This window comes from Bubalus kerabau, chromosome 12 (genome assembly GCF_029407905.1).
Source record: "Bubalus kerabau isolate K-KA32 ecotype Philippines breed swamp buffalo chromosome 12, PCC_UOA_SB_1v2, whole genome shotgun sequence".
Classification (NCBI taxonomy): Eukaryota; Metazoa; Chordata; class Mammalia; order Artiodactyla; family Bovidae; genus Bubalus; species Bubalus kerabau.
In genome coordinates this window covers 76,490,338-76,510,382 of record NC_073635.1, presented here as the reverse complement: position 1 = coordinate 76,510,382, position 20,045 = coordinate 76,490,338, and the positions used below count along the sequence as shown (strand labels likewise).

Here is a 20,045-nt window from a genome sequence, read left to right as displayed (position 1 = left end):
TTACTCTTTTAGTGGTATATTAAATTGAACTCTTTCTTATCTTTTATTTTCAAAAGTGGAATTTGTAATGTCCCCTGCATTGGCAAGCAGATTCCTATCCACTGTATCATCAGAGAAATCCCTAAATACATGTGCTTTAAAAATATTGTTTTGATTTGTGCACATATTGTTTTTCTTAAGGCTCCTATATGAGGAAATGAGTATTTTCTTGTATCCTGTTCTTGCAGGAAGGATTTTAAATCGCTTCTCAAAAGACATTGGGCATATGGATGACTTGCTGCCCCTGATATTTCAAGATTTCATCCAGGTAATGTACCAGTCCTGTCAGAGTTCTCCCAGGGAAGAGCAGAGTGCCTGTTTCTCAAGGCCTTCTCACAGGGGCTGAGGGTAGGCTTTCAGCCTGGTGATATGCCCTGTTATCCTCAGTAAAGGTTATATTTATGAGAGAAAGGTGCAGTTGTGATTGGGAGGCTGAGCTAACATGAGTGACACCTGGGGCAGGAGTGGCTACCCAGTCACATCAAGGTTGGTCTGAAGCAGCGACAGGCTGGGTAAGTGGTTCTCCCTCTGCCTTCCAGGTGTCTGGTGTGTATTCCCTTATTGGGAGCACATTTCATAATAGAGAAAAAAATCACCTCTCATGGAAAGATAGCCTAGATAAATTAAATTATGCATTGTATTGGGCTTCCCAGGTGGCTCAGTGTTATAGAATTCACTTGCCAATGCAGGAGACACAAGAGACAAGAGTTCAATCCTTGGGTCAAGAAGATCCTCTGGAGAAGGAAATGGCAATCCATTCCAGAATTCTTGCCTGGAAAATTCCATGGGCAGAGGAGCCTGGCGGGCTATAGTCCATAGGGTTGCAAAGAGTCAGACATGCACAATGCATTGTATTACCACAGAGGACAAATATTTACTGCACTATTTTATTTGGATAAAGCCAGTTGTGGTTACTTACTAAGAAAAGATTGGTAAAAATAAGGTGAAAATAATACTTTAATGAGGAAAATGTTGTTTAGTTGCTAAATTGTGTCTGACTCTTTTGTGACCCTATGAACTATAGCCCGTGAGGTTCCTCTGTCCATGGGATTTCTAAGGCAAGAATACTTGAGTGGGTTGCAATTACCTTGTTCAGGGGATCTTCCTGACCCAGGGATCAAACCTGTGTCTCCTTCATTGGCAGCCAGATTCTTTACCACTGAGCCACCTGGGAAGTCCAACAAGGGCAATAGAGAGCAGTTATTAAAGATACAAAGCCTTTAAGCCAGTAATTTGATTCCAGGATCAAAGTCATTTCAGAGAATGTCTTTTGTTTTGTAGGCAGTTATTATTTTCACAGGTTGATTGCTCTGTCTTAAGGTGTCTTAAAACAAGAGAGGGAGAGAGAGAAATACCTACAGGAATACCTTCTATCGAGTCTTTCTTTTGTCTGTGAACTTGAGGTTCTAAAGAATGATGTAGGGTCATCTCCGCTCTCATCTCCTCATTCAGTATCATTGCTCATGTGGGGTGTATTTTTCTTTTATTTAATTCTGTCTACTTTTCAGTTATTTAGTCTGTGGGGAATTTTCTTTTTCTTCTCAGGTGTTAATTTTGGAAATGAAATGCATTGTCAAAAGCTGCACACAGAAATGCAGCAGAGATCTGACTGCAGACAGTGTAGCCTGTGGGCATGGCTTCAACTGTTACCAGTGTGAGCTACGCTGAGACTCAGAGGCAGAGGACTTTTACTGCAAAGATGTCTGATTTTTTTTTTTCTCTTCTGCAAACTTATTTTATAAATGTGCCCTTCTGGGTTTAACTATATAATTTATCCCCAGAAACTATTTTTGCTTGAAAACTGTGTCACATTTTAACAGTGATTGTGAATTACTTTGAAAATATTTTGTGAATGGTTGTTTCTTTTCTATGGTAAGGTGGGCTAACTTGGGTTTATGCCATGTGCTTACTAGCACATGGTTAGTTAGTGGTCATAGTCAGATTGTCACATATTTTTGCATGAAGTATAGAGGGATAGGGACAGATGCTACCTGATTTCAGTAGGAAACATTCTCATTAAAGAGGAGGGAAAATTCCAGTCTTGCTGATTTTCAATCCCAGCTCTGCCACTTGTAGTTCAATTATCTTGAAGTTGAAGGTGGAGGTGTCTTGTAGGTCATTGGAAGTAAGAGTTTGGTGTTTGAGGAAGAGACCTGGGATGAGCATGGAGCCTGTGTACCCTTTACTGAGCAGGTAGTAGCTGAATCTGTGAAAATGACAAGATTGACCAGAGAGAGTGAAGCATTTTTAGGGGCCAATATAAGAAGACTCGATATCAGAGAAAAAGCAGAGAGAGAAGGGGAGGAGAGGAGACACAGTGAACAGCAAGAGAGAAAGAAGGAAGTAGGTTGGGGAATCAAGGAAGGACAGATCTGCTCAGTGCAAATGAGAAGGTGAGTCTGTAAAAACTTGTTGGTTGATTTGGAATCAGGAGGTGTTGGTGACCTGAGAAGCAGGTTTCAGATGTGAGGAGGACAGAGTGCAAAGGGCTGAAAATACAGGAGGTATGGAGGGAGTTGAGGTGAAGACTGGCTACTCCTCGAAGGAGTTTGAATGAAGTAGGAGACAGGCCCATCTGGAATGTAGGGTCTGAGGAGGTATTGCTGGTTGTTGGGGTGTACAGTTTGTGAGTTGCGCGTGTGTGTGTGTGGTGGTGGGTGGTATTTCCCTCTCTCCCTCCTTCCCTTCAACAAACAGTGCTTAGAGTTGAGGTCCTGAAGAACAGGGGTGAGCCAGACCCCTCCCGTCATGGGTGGTCTCCTTCAGCCTCCCTTTGGGAGGGAGACATCCAGAGATTCACCCCTTACTGCCTTTGGAATCCTAATTGTGGGAGCTCTGTGGAGGAAGTCCTGGAAGGCAAAGTGGATGTGGGGGCTGGAGGCAGTTAGGGAGCCTGCTCCAGGAGGTGGGCGGAGCTTCTAGGAGGTGACCTTTGATCCCGTATGAAAAGAAAAGGCTGCTGTGGATGGTGGGGCTGGAGGTGCTGCTGGAAGCAGAGTTCCTATGTGGGAACCAGTCTTTCTTCCCCATCACCAACTGAGAGGAGGGAAGGGAAGGGGCTGGAAGGGGGTTGTTCAGTTTTGTTTTAAAAGAAATAGTTTGTGCCAATTTTTTTCAACTCATTTTTGATGATTCTGCTTATCCTTGGTGTATTTGATAAACCTTGGAAGATTCTTGATCATTTTTATTACTTCTAAAGTGTTTATTTTGTGTACTTTTCCTCATTTAATTCCTTCTCATTCTCTTAAACGATATATTAGATAATTTATTTAATATTTTGTAATAGTGATGCCAAGTGTGGGAAGGGAAACCCTGGGTTCTGAGTAGTGGTCCACACTGCAGGACAGTCCATCTACTCAGACGATGTCACTCAGAGACCACATCCCAACAGAGGGCAATCATGAGTTTGTGCACCATCCTGTACACTGAGTCTACCAGAGAAGTTGCCTGTTTGGTCACATTATAGTTGTTGGGCAAATTGGAGCTGTTCACCATTTCAAAAAGGATGAAGGAAAAGCAGCATAAAAAATCAGTTTATGTAGTGTGATTCCACCTGATAATCATTTATGATGTCAACAACTTTAAAGTACAGTGGCATGGGAAGCCCTAAAGTCTCCCTTTCCAAGCTTGAATCCCAGCTCTCCCTCTTCCTGTCTCTGCCACACAAAGCCAGTCTCCTCTCAGTAAAATAGAGAAAATAATACCAACTCCATAAATATTGTAGGAAGGCAAAATGAAGTTGTTTTAATATTATTCTTTTCATAACATCTGAATGCATGTTGAGCACTAAGTAATGGGTAGTTATTTTTAAAACACCATATGTATTTTTAAGTGAGAAAAGTTGTCTGATGACACCGGCATTATGTTGTATTAAATTTATTGTCAGATACAGTTTATAGGCCCGTAAATATCATCTCATGAGTTTGTATTACAGAGATTCTAGGTTTGTAATTCTTGAAGATTTTAAGGGACACTTTTTTATGTAGACTCATAGAATAAACACCAGTTGTTTTCAAAACTGACTATTGGACACTAAATATTTCAAATTAACGTAATTTTCATACAGTTTTCCAAAGTCCCAAATAACATTGAGTAAAGAGTCTCAATTATGCACTGCTTTTGTCATTGAAATCATCACCTCCAAGAAGTCTTCCTACAAATAAGACAAATGAAAATGAAGGTAAGATGTGGAAGTTAAATTTAGGCATTTTAATTATCCTTCAATTAAAAATAAATAAATTTTAAAATATCAAAAAAATCACTTATTAAATTAAAAAAGAGGGACTTCTCTGAGCATCAGAAGTTGCACACAGCTGCCCTCAGCAAAATGCTTTAATTTTTTGAGGAAAACCAAATTGCAAAACCTTTGTTCCTCACACATCCCTCATTCAGGAAGAGAAAACAACAACAATCAACAGCTTGGCTGAGCTTAAATGACTGAATCCTCATTTCCTTTCCTCCTTCAATGGTCACAGCCTTGTCCTGGTGAAGGGTTGTGTAACTCAATGAAACTATGAGTCATACCATTCAGGGCCACCCAAGACTGATAGGTCATAGTGGAGAGTTCTGACAAAACATGGTTCACTTGAGGAGGAAATGATAACCCACTCCAGTATTCTTGCTGTGAGAGCCCCGTGAACAGTATGAAAAGGCAAAAATATATGACACTGGAAGATGAGCCCTCCAAGTTGGGAGGTATCCAGTATGTTACTGGGGAAGAGCAGAGGGCAACTGCTAACAGCTCCAGAAAGAATGAAGCAGCTGGGCCGAAGTGGAAATGACACACAGTTGTGGATGTGTCTGTTGGTAAAAGTAAAGTCCAATGCTGTAAAGGATGATATTGCATAGGGACCTGGAATGTTAGGTCCATGAATCAATGTAAATTGAATGTGGTCAAGCAGGAGATGACAAGAGTGAATATTGGCATCTTAGGAATCAGTGAACTAAAATGGACAGGAATGGGCGAATTTAATTCAGATGACCATTGTATCTATTTCTGTGGGCAAGAATCCCTTAGAAGAAATGGAGAAGCTGTCATAGTTAACAAAAGAGTCTGAAATGCAGTCCTTGGGTACAAACTCAAAAATGACAGAATGATCTCAGTTCTCTTCCAAGGCAAACCATTCAACATCACAGTAATACAAGTCTATGCCCCAACTACTAATGCCAAAGAAGCTGAAGTTGACTGGTTCTATGAAGACATACAATACCTTCTAGATCTAATACCAAAAAAAGATGTCATTTTCATCATAAGGAAATGTAATGCAAGAGTAGGAAATCAAGAGATACCTGGAGTAACAGGTAAGTCTGGCTTTTGGAGTACAAAATGAAGCAGGGCATAGGCTAACAGAGTTTTGTCAAGAGAACACATTGGTCATAGAAAATACCCTCTTCCAGCAACACAAGGGACAGTTCTACACAAGGACATCACCAAATGATCAACACCAAAATCAGATTGATTATGTCCTTTTCAGCTGAAAATGGAGAAGCTCTATACAGTCAGCAAAAACAAGACCTGCAGCTGACTATGGCTCTGATCATCAATTCCTTATTGCAAAATTCAGGCTTAAATGAAGAGAGTAGGGAAAACCACTAGGCCATTCAGGTTTGACCTAAATCAAATCTCTTATGGTTATACAATGGAGGTGATGAATAGATTCAAGGAATTAGATCTGGTAGACAGAGTGCCTGAAAAACTATGAACAGAATGAACCGCTGCTGTTGCCATTTAGTTGCTTAGTTGCGTTCAACTCCTTTTGACCCCATGGACTGCAGTGCTCCAGGCTCCTCTGTCCATGGGATTTCCCAGGCAAGAATACTGGAGTGGGTTGCCATTTCCTTCTCCAGAGGATCTTCCTGATCCAGTGATCAAACCCACATCTCCTGCATTGGCAGGCAGATTCTTTACTACTGAGCCACCAGGGAAGCCCAGTGAGCACTTTTAAGATCTTTTAATGATCATTCTGCTCTCTGAACTGAACAGGCTGTTATTCCCTAAATAGCTGGGAATCTAGAACTGGCCCCCTCATGGGAAAGACCAGATAGAACCACAAGAAACCCAACAGGGTTAGAAAATGCAGACAGAAGGGGAAATATATGATGTATGATACAGTATCTATGTGTGATACAGTATCTGTATGTGATACAGTATCAGGCAGCAGTTAAAAGAAAAGACTTGGGGTCATAATGACTGAATTGTTTGAATTTGGGCAAATCAATAAGCCTCTCTGAGTATCAGTTTCCTGCTTGCAAATGGAAAGGATAATCCCTCCTCATATTGATGTGAGAATGAGATTATATAAACCTTTTGAAATACTTGAGATTTGGACTCATGACAAGTCTTATGAAGTGTCATCCATTATCGGTATTTGGAAGCATGGCATAACCATTACTTCTTTGCTTGTTGGCTAGATCTAGAGAATTGTGGATCTCTGTGTTATGAGAAAACTTGTCATCAGTTCAGTTCAGTCGCTCAGTCATGTCCGACTCTTTGCGACCCCATGAATCGCAGCATGCCAGGCCTCCCTGTCTATCCCCAACTTCCAGAGTTCACTCAGACTCACGTCCATTGAGTCAGTCATGCCATCCAGCCATCTCATCCTCTGTCGTCCCCTTCTCCTCCTGCCCGCAATCCCTCCCAGCATCAGAGTCTTTTCCAATGAGTCAACTCTTTGCATGAGGTGGCCAAAGTACTGGAGTTTCAGCTTTAGCATCATTCATTCCAAAGAAATCCCATAGCCTCTAGCAATAAAGCAAAGTCTTATTTTTCAAGTTTTTTGGTTGGACAGACTTTTAAAGAAAACCATTAACATTTTCATAAGCATTCTTTTCTTTTCTTTTTTGTATATTTCACTTACAAATCATTTAGAAACCAGTGTGGCTTGTCATAAACAGCTGCTCACAACACAGCATCCTTTTGGAGGATGAAATATGCTCATGGGACTTCCTTACATAGGTGGTGGGGACCTATCCTCTGCCTTAGTCTTCCTGACAACCTAACCAGGCTACTTGCTCCCACCAAGAATGCCGACCTGGAGTGGACACAGTTCAACTTCTTGAGATTCATGAGTTTACAAAATACAGATTTTGTACTTCCACTAGTATCAATGTACCAGTTCATGGTGCATAAAATAGTAAATGTCAAATTGATCTTCTCTTTGGTCTATATTGAATAATTTTGTTTGGTTTTGTTGATTCAGAGGTCCAGCAGTTTTCCCCTTAGTCTCCCATAAGTGCTTAGGAGTTTCAAAAAAGCAAGTCTTCACTCAGAAAAAGGATAACTTGAAAGAGAAAAATGATACAGAATAAGAAAAGAAACATCTCTTTAAAATATATATTAAAAAATAAAAGAAACATCTGAAAAAAATGTTACTTACTGCCATGTCCCAAAATTTGTCAGTCTTTGGAAGGCTTAGAGTTAGATAGATAATTCAGAGAGGACAAAAACTGTAGTAGGCATGAAGTTTATTGGTCATATTATTTTAAAAGTGCATCTTCAAACAAAATATACCTCAGATGTGAATTTCACTGTGACCAAAGAAAAGCCACAGTCACTTTGGTACATGTGACCTCATCACCACATCTAAGAAAAATTGCACCTGCTCTGATATGTTCTTGGATAATACTAAACTGTTCTAGTGGTTAGAATGAGAGGCCTGTTAGGGCCCAACTTCATGAGATTCTTAAGATTCTTTAGGCTCATTAATCTATGAACACCTCATCCCTCCTCCCCTGGCTGCTGGCACCCAGAGCACCTGATGGTGGTAATGATGGAGTTAGAGCTTCTATTTGTTATGCATGAACTGGTTAACACTTTATGTGTGTGACCTCATTTAATTCCCATTACCATCTTTTCATGTTGTTGGTATATCCCACTTTTTACTAAGATTGAGAGTGGGTGTGGAGTCTTACCCTCCCTGTTAATATGCAGGGAGATTTGTTCTAAACCCTGTCTCAGCACAATACTGGGCTAGTGGAATATCCTCTCTAGGTGTAGGCTGTCATTCTCTGCAAACTAAAGAATTTTTCTGAATTGTAAAAAAATCACCATTTTCTCTAAAGTGAAAGATTTCATCTAAGAAGTTTTTTGTTGTTGTTAGTTCATGTGGATTCACAGACTTTGGATATAATTTTCCAAACAGTGTGCTCCAAATGGTAAATATATAAAAATAATGATTCTCTTTATTTGGGGGGCATCAGTACTTGAGTCACTTGCTTCTGGGACAATATGTTTCTTTCTATATACCCATTATTGTCTCAGCCAGTGTGACAGAGGTGTAGAAACACTGGCCATGGTGATATGGGCCATCATATGGGCCTGAAATCCAAGTAAATGGGGGGAATTATATGTGTAGCTTTAACTGGGTTTCTTGGAATTCCTGGGAATGTAGGAGGAAGAAATGAGGTTGGTTTCAAGGAAGGGATGTGTATTGCACCCCAGAATCTTTTGTTTCCTTTTTCAAATGACTTTTTGTTTAGATACTGTTTTCATCTTCTGCCAACTTCTATAAAGGGTTTGAGATAGCTGGCAATAAAAAAAAATCAGAAATGTATATTCATATAACTGTAAACACATACACTGTTTCAGTTCAGTTCAGTTCAGTCACTCAGTCGTGTCCGACTCTTTGCCACCCCATGAATCACAGAACACCAGGCCTCCTTGTCCATTACAAACACCCAGAGTTCACTCAGACTCATGTCCATTGAGTAAGTGATGCCATCCAGCCATCTCATCCTCTGTCGTCCACTTCTCCTCCTGCCCCAATCCATCCCTGCATCAGAGCCTTTTCCAATGAGTCAACTCTTCGCATGAGGTGGCCAAAGTACTGGAGTTTCAGCTTTAGCATCAGTCCTTCCAATGAAAACCCAGGACTGATCTGCTTTAGAATGGACTGGTTGGATCTCCTTGCAGTCCAAGGGACTCTCAAGAGTTTTCTCCAACACCACAGTTCAAAAGCATCAATTCTTTGGCACTCAGCTTTCTTCACAGTCCAACTCTCACATCCATACATGACCACTGGAAAAACCATAGCCTTGACTAGACAGACCTTTGTTGGCAAAGTAACATCTCTGCTTTTCAATATGCTATCTAGGTTGATCATAACTTCCCTTCCAAGGAGTAAGCGTCTTTTAATTTCATGGCAGCAGTCACCATCTGCAGTGATTTTGGAGCCCAAAAAAAGAAAGTCTGACACTGTTTCCACTGTTTCCCATCTATTTCACATGAAGTGATGGGACCACATGCCATGATTTTATATATATATATATATATATATATATATATTATATTATATTCAATCCACAATGAGGGTGGCTATAGTATTACATCTACAAGTAAATGTCAGAGACAACCACTTGAAATTATTTCACAATATAGTCGCATGAAACCTGAGGTATGTAACCTAACTTTAGAGCGCTGAGAGTGTTAATAATGGGTCTTCTGCTTAAAGAGATGGGATTACCATACCACCTGACCTGCCTCCTGAGAAATCGGTATGCAAGAAAGAAGCAACAGTTAGAACAGGACATGGAACAACAGACTGGTTCCAAATGGGGAAAGAAGTATGTCAAGGCTGTATATTGTCACCCTGCTTATTTAACATATATGCAGAGTACATCATGAGAAATGCTGGACTGGATGAAGCACAAGTTGGAATCAAGATTGCCCGTAGTAAACTTAGATATGCAGATGACACCACCCTTATGGCAGAAAGCAAAGGAGAACTAAAGAGCCTCTTGATGAAAGTGAAAGAGGAGAGTGAAATATTTGGCTTAAAACTCAACATTCAGAAAGCTAAGATCATGACATCTGGTCCCATCACTTTATGGCAAATAGACGGGGAAACAGTGGAAACAGTGTCAAACTTTAAGTTTTGGGCTCCAAAATCACTGTGGATGGTGACTGCAGCCATGAAATTCAAAGACACTTCCTCCTTGGAAGAAAAGTTATGGCCAAACTAATCACTCACCTCTAGCCAGACATCCTGGAATGTGAAGTCAAGTGGGCCTTAGAAAGCATCACCATGAATAAAGCTAGTGGAGGTGATGGAATTCCAGTGGAGCTATTTCAAATCCTGAAAGATGATGCTGTGAAAGTGCTGCACTCAATATGTCAGCAAAACTGGAAAACTCAGCAGTGGCCACAGGACTGGAAAAGGTCAGTTTTCATTCCAATCCCAAAGAAAGGCAATGCAAAGAATGCTCAAACTTCTGCACAATTGCACTCATCTCACATGCTAGTAAAGTAATGCTCAAATTTCTCCAAGCCAGGCTTCAGAAATACATGAACGGTGAACTTCCAGATGTTCAAGCTGGTTTTAGAAAAGGCAGAGGATCCAGAGATCAAATTACCAACATCTGCTGGATCATCAAAAAAGCAAGAGAGTTCCAGAAAAACATCTATTTCTGCTTTATTGACTATGCCAAAGCCTTTGACTGTGTGGATCACAATAAACTATGGAAAATTCTGAAAGAGATGGAAATACCAGACCATCTGACCTGCCTCTTGAGAAACCTGTATGCAGGTCAGGAAGCAACAGTTAGAACTGGACATGGAACAACAGACTGGTTCCAAATAGGAAAAAAAGTATATCAAGGCTGTATATTGTCACCCTGCTTATTTAACTTATATGCAGAGTACATCATGAGAAACGCTGGGCTGGATGAAGCAAAGCTGGAATCAAGATTGCCGGGAGAAATATCAATAACCTCAGATATGCAGATGACACCACCCTTATGGCAGAAAGTGAAGAGGGACCTAAAAAGCCTCTTGATGAAAGTGAAAGTGGAGATTGAAAAAATTGGCTTAAAGTTCAACATTCAGAAAATGAAGATCATGGCATCTGGTCCCATCACTTCATGTGAAATAGATGGGGAAACAGTGGAAACAGTGTCAGACTTATTTTTTGGGGCTCCAAAATCACTGCAGATGGTGATTGCAGCCATGAAATTAAAAGACGCTTACTCCTTGAAAGGAAAGTTATGACCAATCTAGATAGCATATTGAAAAGCAGAGACATTACTTTGCCAACAAAGGTCCGTCTAGTCAAGGCTATGGTTTTTCCAGTGGTCATATATGGATGTGAGAGATGGACTGTGAAGAAAGTTGAGTGCCAAAGAATTGATGCTTTTGAACTGTGGTGTTGGAGAAGACTCTTGAGAGTCCCTTGGACTGCAAGGAGATCCAACCAATCCATTCTGAAGGAAATCAGCCCTGGGGGTTTCTTTGGAGGGAATGATGCTGAAGCTGAAACTCCAGTACTTTAGCCACCTCATGCGAAGTGTTGACTCATTGGAAAAGACTCTGATGCTGGGAAGAATTGGGGGCAGGAGGAGAAGGGGATGACAGAGGATAAGATGGCTGGATGGCATCACTGACTTGATGCATGTGAGTCTGAGTGAACTCCAGGATTTGATGATGGACAGGGAGGCCTGGCGTGATGCAGTTCATGGGGTTGCAGAAAGTCAGACACGACTGAGTGACTGAACTGAACTGAACTGAGACAGCATATTAAAAAGCAGAGACATTACTTTGCAGACAAAGGTCTGTCTAGTCAAACCAATAGTTTTTCCAGTAGTTGTGTATGGATGTGATAGTTGGGCTATAAGGAAAGCTGAGTGCTGAAGAATCGATGCTTTGAACTGTGGTCTTGGAGAAGACTCTTGAGAGTCCCTTGGACTGCAAGGAGATCCATCCATTCCATCCTAAAGAGATCAGTCTTGAATGTTCATTGGAAGGACTGATGCTGAAGCTGAAGCTCCAATACTTTGGCCACATGAGACAAAGAAATGATTCATTTGAAAAGACCCGGATACTGGGAAAGATTGAAGGTGGGAGTAGAAGGGGACAACAGGCGATGAGATGGTTGGATGGCATCACCAACGTGATGGACATGAATTTGAGGAAACCCCGGGAGTTGGTGATGAACATGGAGGCCTGGGGTGCTACGGTCCATGGGGTCTCAAAAAGTCAGACACGACTGAACAACTGAACTGAATGGAACCGAATGCATACCTAAGGAAAAAAAATTGGCTCAGCTTCTGTGGAGCCCTTCATTTTGATTTTATCTCTGCTTCCCAGGTTGTCTTCCAGGCTGGGTTAGGCTTAACAGGCCCTCACCTGGGGAGAGCCAAATTATTGAAACTGATGAATGTTGTCGATCAAATTATATGAGTCTGCTCAGTTCAGTTCAGTTCAGTCACTCAGTTGTGTCTGACTCTTTGAACCGCAGCACGCCAGGCCTCCCTGTCCATTACCAACTCCCAGAGGTTACCCAAACTCATGTCCATTGAGTCAGTGATGCCATCCAACCATCTCATCCTCTGTTGTCCCCTTCTCCTCTTGCCCCCAATCCCTCCCAGCATCAGGGTCTTTTCAAATGAGTCAACTCTTCACATGAGGTGGCCAAAGTACTGGAGTTTCAGCTTTAGCATCATTTCTTCCAAAGAAATCCCAGGGCTGATCTTCAGAATGGATTGGGATCTCCTTGCAGTCCAGGGGACTCTCAAGAGTCTTCTCCAACACCACAGTTCAAAAGCATCAATTCCACAGTGCTCAGCCTTCTTCACAGTCCAACATCCATACATGACCACTGGAAAAACCATAGCCTTGACTAGATAGACCTTTGTTGGCAAAGTAATGTCTCTGGTTTTCAATATACTATCTAGGTTGGTCATAACTTTTCTTCCAAAGAGTAAGCGTCTTTTAATTTAATGGCTGCAGTCACCATCTGCAGTGATTTTGGAGCCCCCCCAAATAAAGTCTGACACTGTTTCCTCTGTTTCTCCATCTATTTCCCATGAAGTGATGGGACCAGATGCCATGATGTTCATTTTCTGAATGTTGATTTTAAGCCAATTTTTTCACTCTCCTCTTCCACTGTCATAATAGGCAGGCACTAAATGTTGATTGCATTCTTAAAAAGTAAGGGTATCATACTTTTCCTGATAAAGATGGATGCTTAAAGCAGCAACAACCAATGATTTTGTTTTCTCTTCTACATGCTCTCTTTTTTTTGACCAAGATAGAATAATCTCATGGGATAATGTGATGATTAAGGAAATGCTCATGGAACTCTTAGCCCATTGTCTTACGTACAGTAAACACTTGGTAAATGGAATCCGTCGTTGTTACACTCATTAACCTTTGGAATAGGCATTTTATATACTTACTATAATGATAGAAAGATGGCTGTACATTGGGGGCAAGCTTATACATGTCATAAAGACTCATGACATGGACTTCCCAGTTTCCTGACTTAGGCTTTGCAGTGTTCATCAAGTTGTTTTTCCTCTCCCTGTGCCTTACTCTCTCCATCTGTAAAATGAGACAATACTCTTACTAGATAGAGCTACTGTGAGGATTAGTGAGTTAATACATGTGAAGGTTTGAAGGTATAGCTCTGTATACAGTCAACACTCAGTAAGTATTAACTATGGATAGAAAATCTTGAAAGAGAAATTCCTACTTTCAAAGGTCAACGTTTAAATTTTGTCCTACTTTTCTGGACACAGAATTTGTATTTAACCACTTCTTTATTCCTCCATGTATAGTTGAGGCATCTGGATTCCTCACCTGTGATGCCTGCTCGCTCATCTCTCTAGTAACACCTGCTGACTCCTGATAGTTTGGGATTCAGCTCCTACTCTCTGAGCCTCAAATATTCTCATCTGTTAAAAGAAGTAATGCCTGCCTCAAAGGGCTACTGAGTGTATCACAAGTGCAGATACCTAGAAAATTCTTATCATCCTGTTTGGCATATGCACTAAATATCATGAGGACCACCTATAATTTTATTTATTTGGAAGGGAAAGATTCATGCTGTCCCAACAAATCTTTTTGAGGGAAGGAGTTTAATCCAAATAGAACAAATCATTACAGTTTATCTTTGAAAAATACCCTTCATAAGGCGGCCTCTCCATCTATTTTTGCTATTTCAGACTTTTCTTCTTGTGGTTGGTGTGGTGGTCGTGATGGTAGCTGTGATTCCTTGGATTGCTATACCTGTGATTCCACTTGGCATCATTTTCTTTGTCCTCCGGTGGTATTTCTTAAGGACATCACGCGATGTGAAACGCCTGGAATGTACTAGTGAGTACCAGGGCTCTCAGGTTGGGATGGCAAAGCAGGCTGGCTTCCATTTATGCAATAATTAACCAGACCCCTGAAATTCTGCAGACTCTGTCTTCTGGAATTTCTCACAAGTCAACATTTAGATAATTGAATGTTATGGCCACTGTGAGTCAGTGTGGTTCTTAAGGCAATAAACTGGTCTCAGGTCAGCTGCATCTTTGCATTTTAGCACAAGGAGGATGAATGTGAGCACCATGAGGACAGGGACCATTTCTGTCTTTTTCATGACATATTTCCTAACACAGAGTATCCACTCTGTAAATACTTTTCTTAAAAATATTTTATCATGTTGGAACTAATATAGAATGAAAATAAACAATTTTTTTCCTCCTGAAGTTACCAGAAATGACAAGGAAAGGAAAATATTAGAAAAGTAAAGGAGACCTCATGAAGTATATGTCAGAAGTGATATATTTGAAAAATACTTTTTTTCACATGTTCAAGTATGTTGAAGTTTTTAAATGTATTGAAAAGACATATGTTAGTCACTCAGTTGTGTCTGACTTTTTGCAACTCCATGGACTATAGCCCACCAGGCTCCTCTGTTCATGGAATTCTCCAGGCAAAAATACTGGAGTGGGTAGCTATTCCCTTCTCCAGAGGATCTTCCCAGACTCAGGGACAGAAGCCAGGTCTCCTGCACTGCAGGTGGATTCTTACTGTCTGATCCACCAGGGAAGCCCTACTGAAAAGATAAGCCCTGTTATTTGCAGGTTTGCTCTTTATCATTACTAGTATTTGGGGTGATTCCACACTGTTTGTGGTCCCCCCTTTCTTAAAGCTATTCATATAAATGATGCTGTAAAGAATTCCTTAGGAGGACACGAGAGGGGGATCTGTTCAGTATACATTTAGTTTACTACTCCATTCAGCTTCCTAGTTTTAGAATAATGGGAACAGAGACTTTCCTGTGGTCCTATGGTTGAGACTCTGTGCTTCTGCTGCTTCAATCCCTGGTCAGAGAACTAAGAACCTGCAAGGTGCATCCCCCCAAAAAATAATGGGGATCACATTTTATGACTAATCATTCTATTGTGCAGGTAATCACAGATGATGAAATAATTTAATTTATCTTATTATCAATGTACATATTTCATCAATATTAAAACTAATAAGAAAAGTAGAAGTATATATTTTTAACAGTTATAAAAACCATAGCCAAAAAGTAAGGTGGGAATATGTTCATATCAGAGACCTCAATCATAAATAATTATTAAAAATTAATACCAACTTAACCTTCTAGAAACCAAGCCAAGAAGAGAATGTTGAGCCTCATGGTTCCTTGTATCTACCAAGTGGAAAAAAATCTCGGTTATCCAGTCAAATGAGTTTTTTCTTCACTGTGGCAGTTGCATGTTTTATTTTTATAATAAACACATAAGATGCTTCCCTGTTGACTTAATAATCTTCCTGAAATGCAGGAGACCCTTGTTCGAACCCTGGGTCGGGAAGTTACCATGGAGAAGGACATGGCAACCCACTCCAGTATTCTTGCATGGGGAATTCCATGGAGAGAGGACCCTAGTGGACTATAGTTGATGGGGTCACAAAGAGTTGGACAATACTGAGCGACTAACAATTTCACCTTTTAAAGAGATATTTTCTAATTAGTTGCAAAAAGGATAGTGATCATCCATTTCATAAAAGGTGTAAAGAAAAATTTCAGTCATCAAGAGAACCAGCTAACTTTTGTAAGGTCCAGTTTTGTGAGGTGTGTGGATGGATGGGGAGCAGTAGAGTCAGGTGTGTGTGACATCCTGCTGATGTGACTTTATTGATGGAAGGACCTGGGGATGCAGAAGAGGAATGATGAGCTCCATCCAGTCTTCTGTGAAGACAAGGCTTCATATATTTTATGGTTTGAGGCTGCCCATGAAATGGGGTCATTCGAGAGTCTTGCTGAAAAGCAGCTCTCTGGTACATTCAATGAGGGGTTGTTCCAGAAGGAACACTTGACAGAGATTTTTGCCTGGGGAAGGGCCATTTCCCATCCATATGAAAGTGGGGAGAAGGGCTGCTTCTGAGGCTTTTTTAAAAAGCAGTGCAGGATTTTCTCAGTATTTGAGCTGGAGAGTCTGAGAACTTTGGCATCATCTCTGTGGGATATGTGGATTGTCCTGCATCCTAGTACTCTGCAATAAGTTAGACCCTAAATTCAATCGAGATACTGCCTCCTACACACCCCAGGTAACCAAATGTGGTGGCCAGCTGATTAGAACTGTTTATGCTCTCTCTAGGTGGTGGGTCTGTGCCTGAAATGGTGATACCACTGTTTTCTCTAAATAGTAACTGAAAATATGTTTTAGGGCTTCCCAGGTGGCTCAGTGATAAAAGAATCTGCCTGCCAATGCAGAAGATGCAGGAGAAATGAGTTCAGTCCCTAGGTTGGGAAGATTTCCTGGAAGAGAAAATAGCAACCCAGTCCAGTATTCCTGCCCGGATAATCCCATGGACAGAAGAGCCTGGTGGGCTACAGTTCATGGAGTCAGAAAGAGTCAGACACAACTGAGTGAGTGAGAGTATATCTTCAGGTTACTGCTGGAGCCACCAGCAAAAAGAAGGACACCTGACTGCTATGACCAGAAGGCATAATCCTGCTTGTGCTGTGAAAGACTGCTGACGTCCTGAGATTTAGTTTCAGATCCTACTGCCTAACTGCCTCTGGAAGCTTAGGTTGACATTTTCATCTTAATGACATTTGCCAGATAATTATAATAGGGTTTTTCAGGGGCACATTTTTACAAAAGTGAGCATAGCAATGGACAAGTACATAAAACCAGGGTGGTATTTTGTTGTCTTTCTCTAATCAGCTTTTTGCCTTTGGCAGTGCCTGAATGGTGAAGCCATATCCAAACTCTGTCTGAAAGGTGCTAGGATCAACTAGCAAGGTCTGCTACAAGCATTGTTAGGGGAGGGTTAGGATGTGTGTCAGGTGTGTTAGGACCATGGATCATCAAGTCTGCTGTTTTAAGGAGTTCTCATACTAGATTCCCAGGAACTCTGTTCAACCTCGGATGCTTAATAAGATGTGCAGTAGTGGTGAAGGCTGTTGGATGGTACCTGAGGGTTTTCTGAACATATATAACAAAGCCTGGAGAAAAATTCACATCGTCGCACACAAGCATCCTTAACCCTGATTATTCTCCCTCTGAGACACTGTTAGCATATTCAAAAGCAGAGACATTACTTTGCCAACAAAGGTCTGTCTAGTCAAGGCTATGGTTTTTCCAGTAGTCACGTATGGATGTTAGAGTTGGACCGTGAAGAAAGCTGAGTGCCGAAGAATTGATGCTTTTGAACTGTGGTGTTGGAGAAGACTCTTGACAGTCCCTTGGACTGCAAGGAGATCCAACCAGTCCATTCTAAAGGAGATCAGTCCTGGATGTTCTTTGGAAGGACTGATGCTAAAGCTGAAACTCCAGTACTTTGGCCACCTCATGGGAAGAGTTGACTCATTGGAAAAGACTCTGATGCTGGGAGGGATTGGGGGCAGGAGGAGAAGGGGACGACAGAGGATGAGATGGCTAGATGGCATCACTGACTCAATGGGCATGAGTTTGAGTGAACTCCAAGAGTAGGTGACGGACAGGGAGGCCTGGCATGCTGCGGATCATGGGATCGCAGAGTCAGACACGACTGAGTGACTGAACTGAACTGAACTGAACAGAGACACTGCTGTTGTGATTAAAAGCACAACCTTGGGATTAAGAAAGTCATGTCTCACACCCAGGTCTGTCACTTTGGTGGGTTAAAATAGTTAATCTTGGGCAGTGAGTGCTCTTAATCCCTCAGTCTCTGGAGTTCTCATGAGGATTTCTTGAACTGATGCTTGTAAAGTACTTGCTGATCAGGACCAAAGGCACTGGAACCTTGAACATGAGGCAATCAAGAACTTACTCACAACTAGCAGGTCTCACATAGCTTGAATGATCATCTGCAGCAGGGCTGTTAGCCTGGGGTCATCCTGCCTGGGAAGATCTGTCATCCTGGGGGTGTGTGTCCCCAAGTGTCCTCAGGGTTGTGGGAAACACAGACATCAGTCATGTGAACTGTAGGGTTACACGTGTCTGTGACTGTGATCTGATACCATGACTGGCACATAGTCTGCTTCAGGACAGCGAGCTCAGTGCTTGTGGCAAAAGTTTTACTTTGGGCAACACATCACTGCAGCCTTGACATCCCCTCTCCCCCTATACTAGCTAATTTTCTTTGCAGACCCTCCAGTTCACTCATCCTGCCATCCTGCTCAGCCCTAAATGGGGTTTGAGAGAAGCAAGATAGATTTTACAGGCCCAGATTCCCCCAGCCTGTCACTCTTGGGCATGAGGTAAGGTAGGTGATGGGGTGTTTGGTTCCCTGGTATTCAAGGCTGAGATGAAACCTGGTTTCTAAAGTCCACCCTGCCCTCCATCCCTGCTAGAGAGAATCAGCTGCACTTTGATCTCCTGACAGGGAAGCAGGTGAGGGAGGCCACTCTGGAGAGTTCATTCCAGGACTCTCTGTGGGGGAACAACCATGTCTGCTTCCTGCTCAGAAGCCCTGTCTGTGATGGATAGTGTTGATGTAACCTCATTTGCTTCGGAAATGAGAGCCTGGTTCTGGTGAGTTTTCTGTGCTCTCTGGAGCTGGACTCTTGGCATTGTCCTGACAGGGTGATGGGCCCAGTAACCCCTGCATCATCCCTGTGAGCACCCTGCTTCCTGTCTGAGTTCTGGGGGTGGGTTGGGACACCTGCTGGGCTGAAGAAAAGGCCTGAACACAGTCCCTTACCTTTATTATTTGGAGCATGAGCTCCATGTGAGTTTATGTTGCTCTTATAAGCAAAACGTTATAGGAAGCTAAAAAGCTAGTCAATAGAGTGAAGAGAGAGCAGTGTGGATACGGGAATGAGAACACAGGTACTCAACTGCATGAACAAAGGCACCACTGAGTCACTTTCAGCTCTTTGTGTGAACAAAGGACAAAGGGCAAGTGTGAGATCATGTCGCAGTTCAGAGATCTAGCAGGGCAGTTATGAAAGCATCCATCAGGCTCTCGGAGTAGAAGTCAAGACCATTCAAAGGCCCCTCATCTGCCGGGTCCTGTGGGCACAAGGGCGGTGCAGCACCGGGTGCTCCGTGACCCACACAGAGGCTCCTGGCACAGGTGCAGGGGGAGGCCCAGGACGGGGGAAGGGGCAGACTGTCTGCTCCCTTACTCGTCTCTCCCTGTCCTGTGTCTGGCTCTGGTCCAGGGTGGGGGATGTACTGACTCTATCCCAGCCCTTAGGCTACTCATCTAAGGTGGAGACGGCACACAGGTAACTCATCAAAATTCAGGGTGGTGAGGACTCTAGTGAGGAATTAAATTTTAGAATGCTACTGATTCAAAGATTAGTTAGCAATGAAAAAGAAAAAAAATATAGCCATTTGAAGCAACATGGATAGATTTAGAGAATATTTTTTTTTTAAAAGTCAGAGGAAGACAAATATGGTATCACTTATACATGGAATCTAAAAATAATACAAATAAATCTGTACACAAAATAGACTCAGAGACATAGAAAACAAACTTACCAAAGGGGATTGGGAGGGAGGGAGGAACAAAGTAGAAATACGGGATTAATAGACACACTACTATTTGAAATAGGTATGCAACAAGAATTTACTGTAAAGCACAGGAATTTTATTCAGCATCTCGTAATAACCTGTAATGGAATATAATCAGAAAAAATAACTGAATTACTATACTATATACCTGAAACTAACACATTATTGTAAATCGACTTTACTTCAATAATTTTTTTTTTTAATTTGTGAACAATTTCCACCTGGAGAGATGCCACGAGAATTTGGAGGGAGGCATGTTTGAGAAGACCTTGATGAAAGAACCAGTA

The 20,045-nt window shown here is 41.7% G+C and overlaps 1 protein-coding gene across 3 annotated transcripts in view; it reads left to right on the top strand.

Moving 5' to 3' along the window:
* LOC129624676 (ATP-binding cassette sub-family C member 4-like) overlaps positions 1–20,045 on the top strand; it is a 169,568-nt gene that overhangs the window by 90,964 nt on the left and 58,559 nt on the right. For 2 of the 3 annotated variants that reach the window (XM_055542844.1, XM_055542845.1), the window contains 2 exons: positions 228–307; positions 13,978–14,128. In XM_055542844.1, the coding sequence (XP_055398819.1) occupies positions 228–307; positions 13,978–14,128 (231 nt within the window). Of the gene's footprint in view, positions 1–227; positions 308–1,584; positions 1,882–13,977; positions 14,129–20,045 lie in introns of those variants that run through there. The other variant, XM_055542846.1, reaches the window with a different exon arrangement.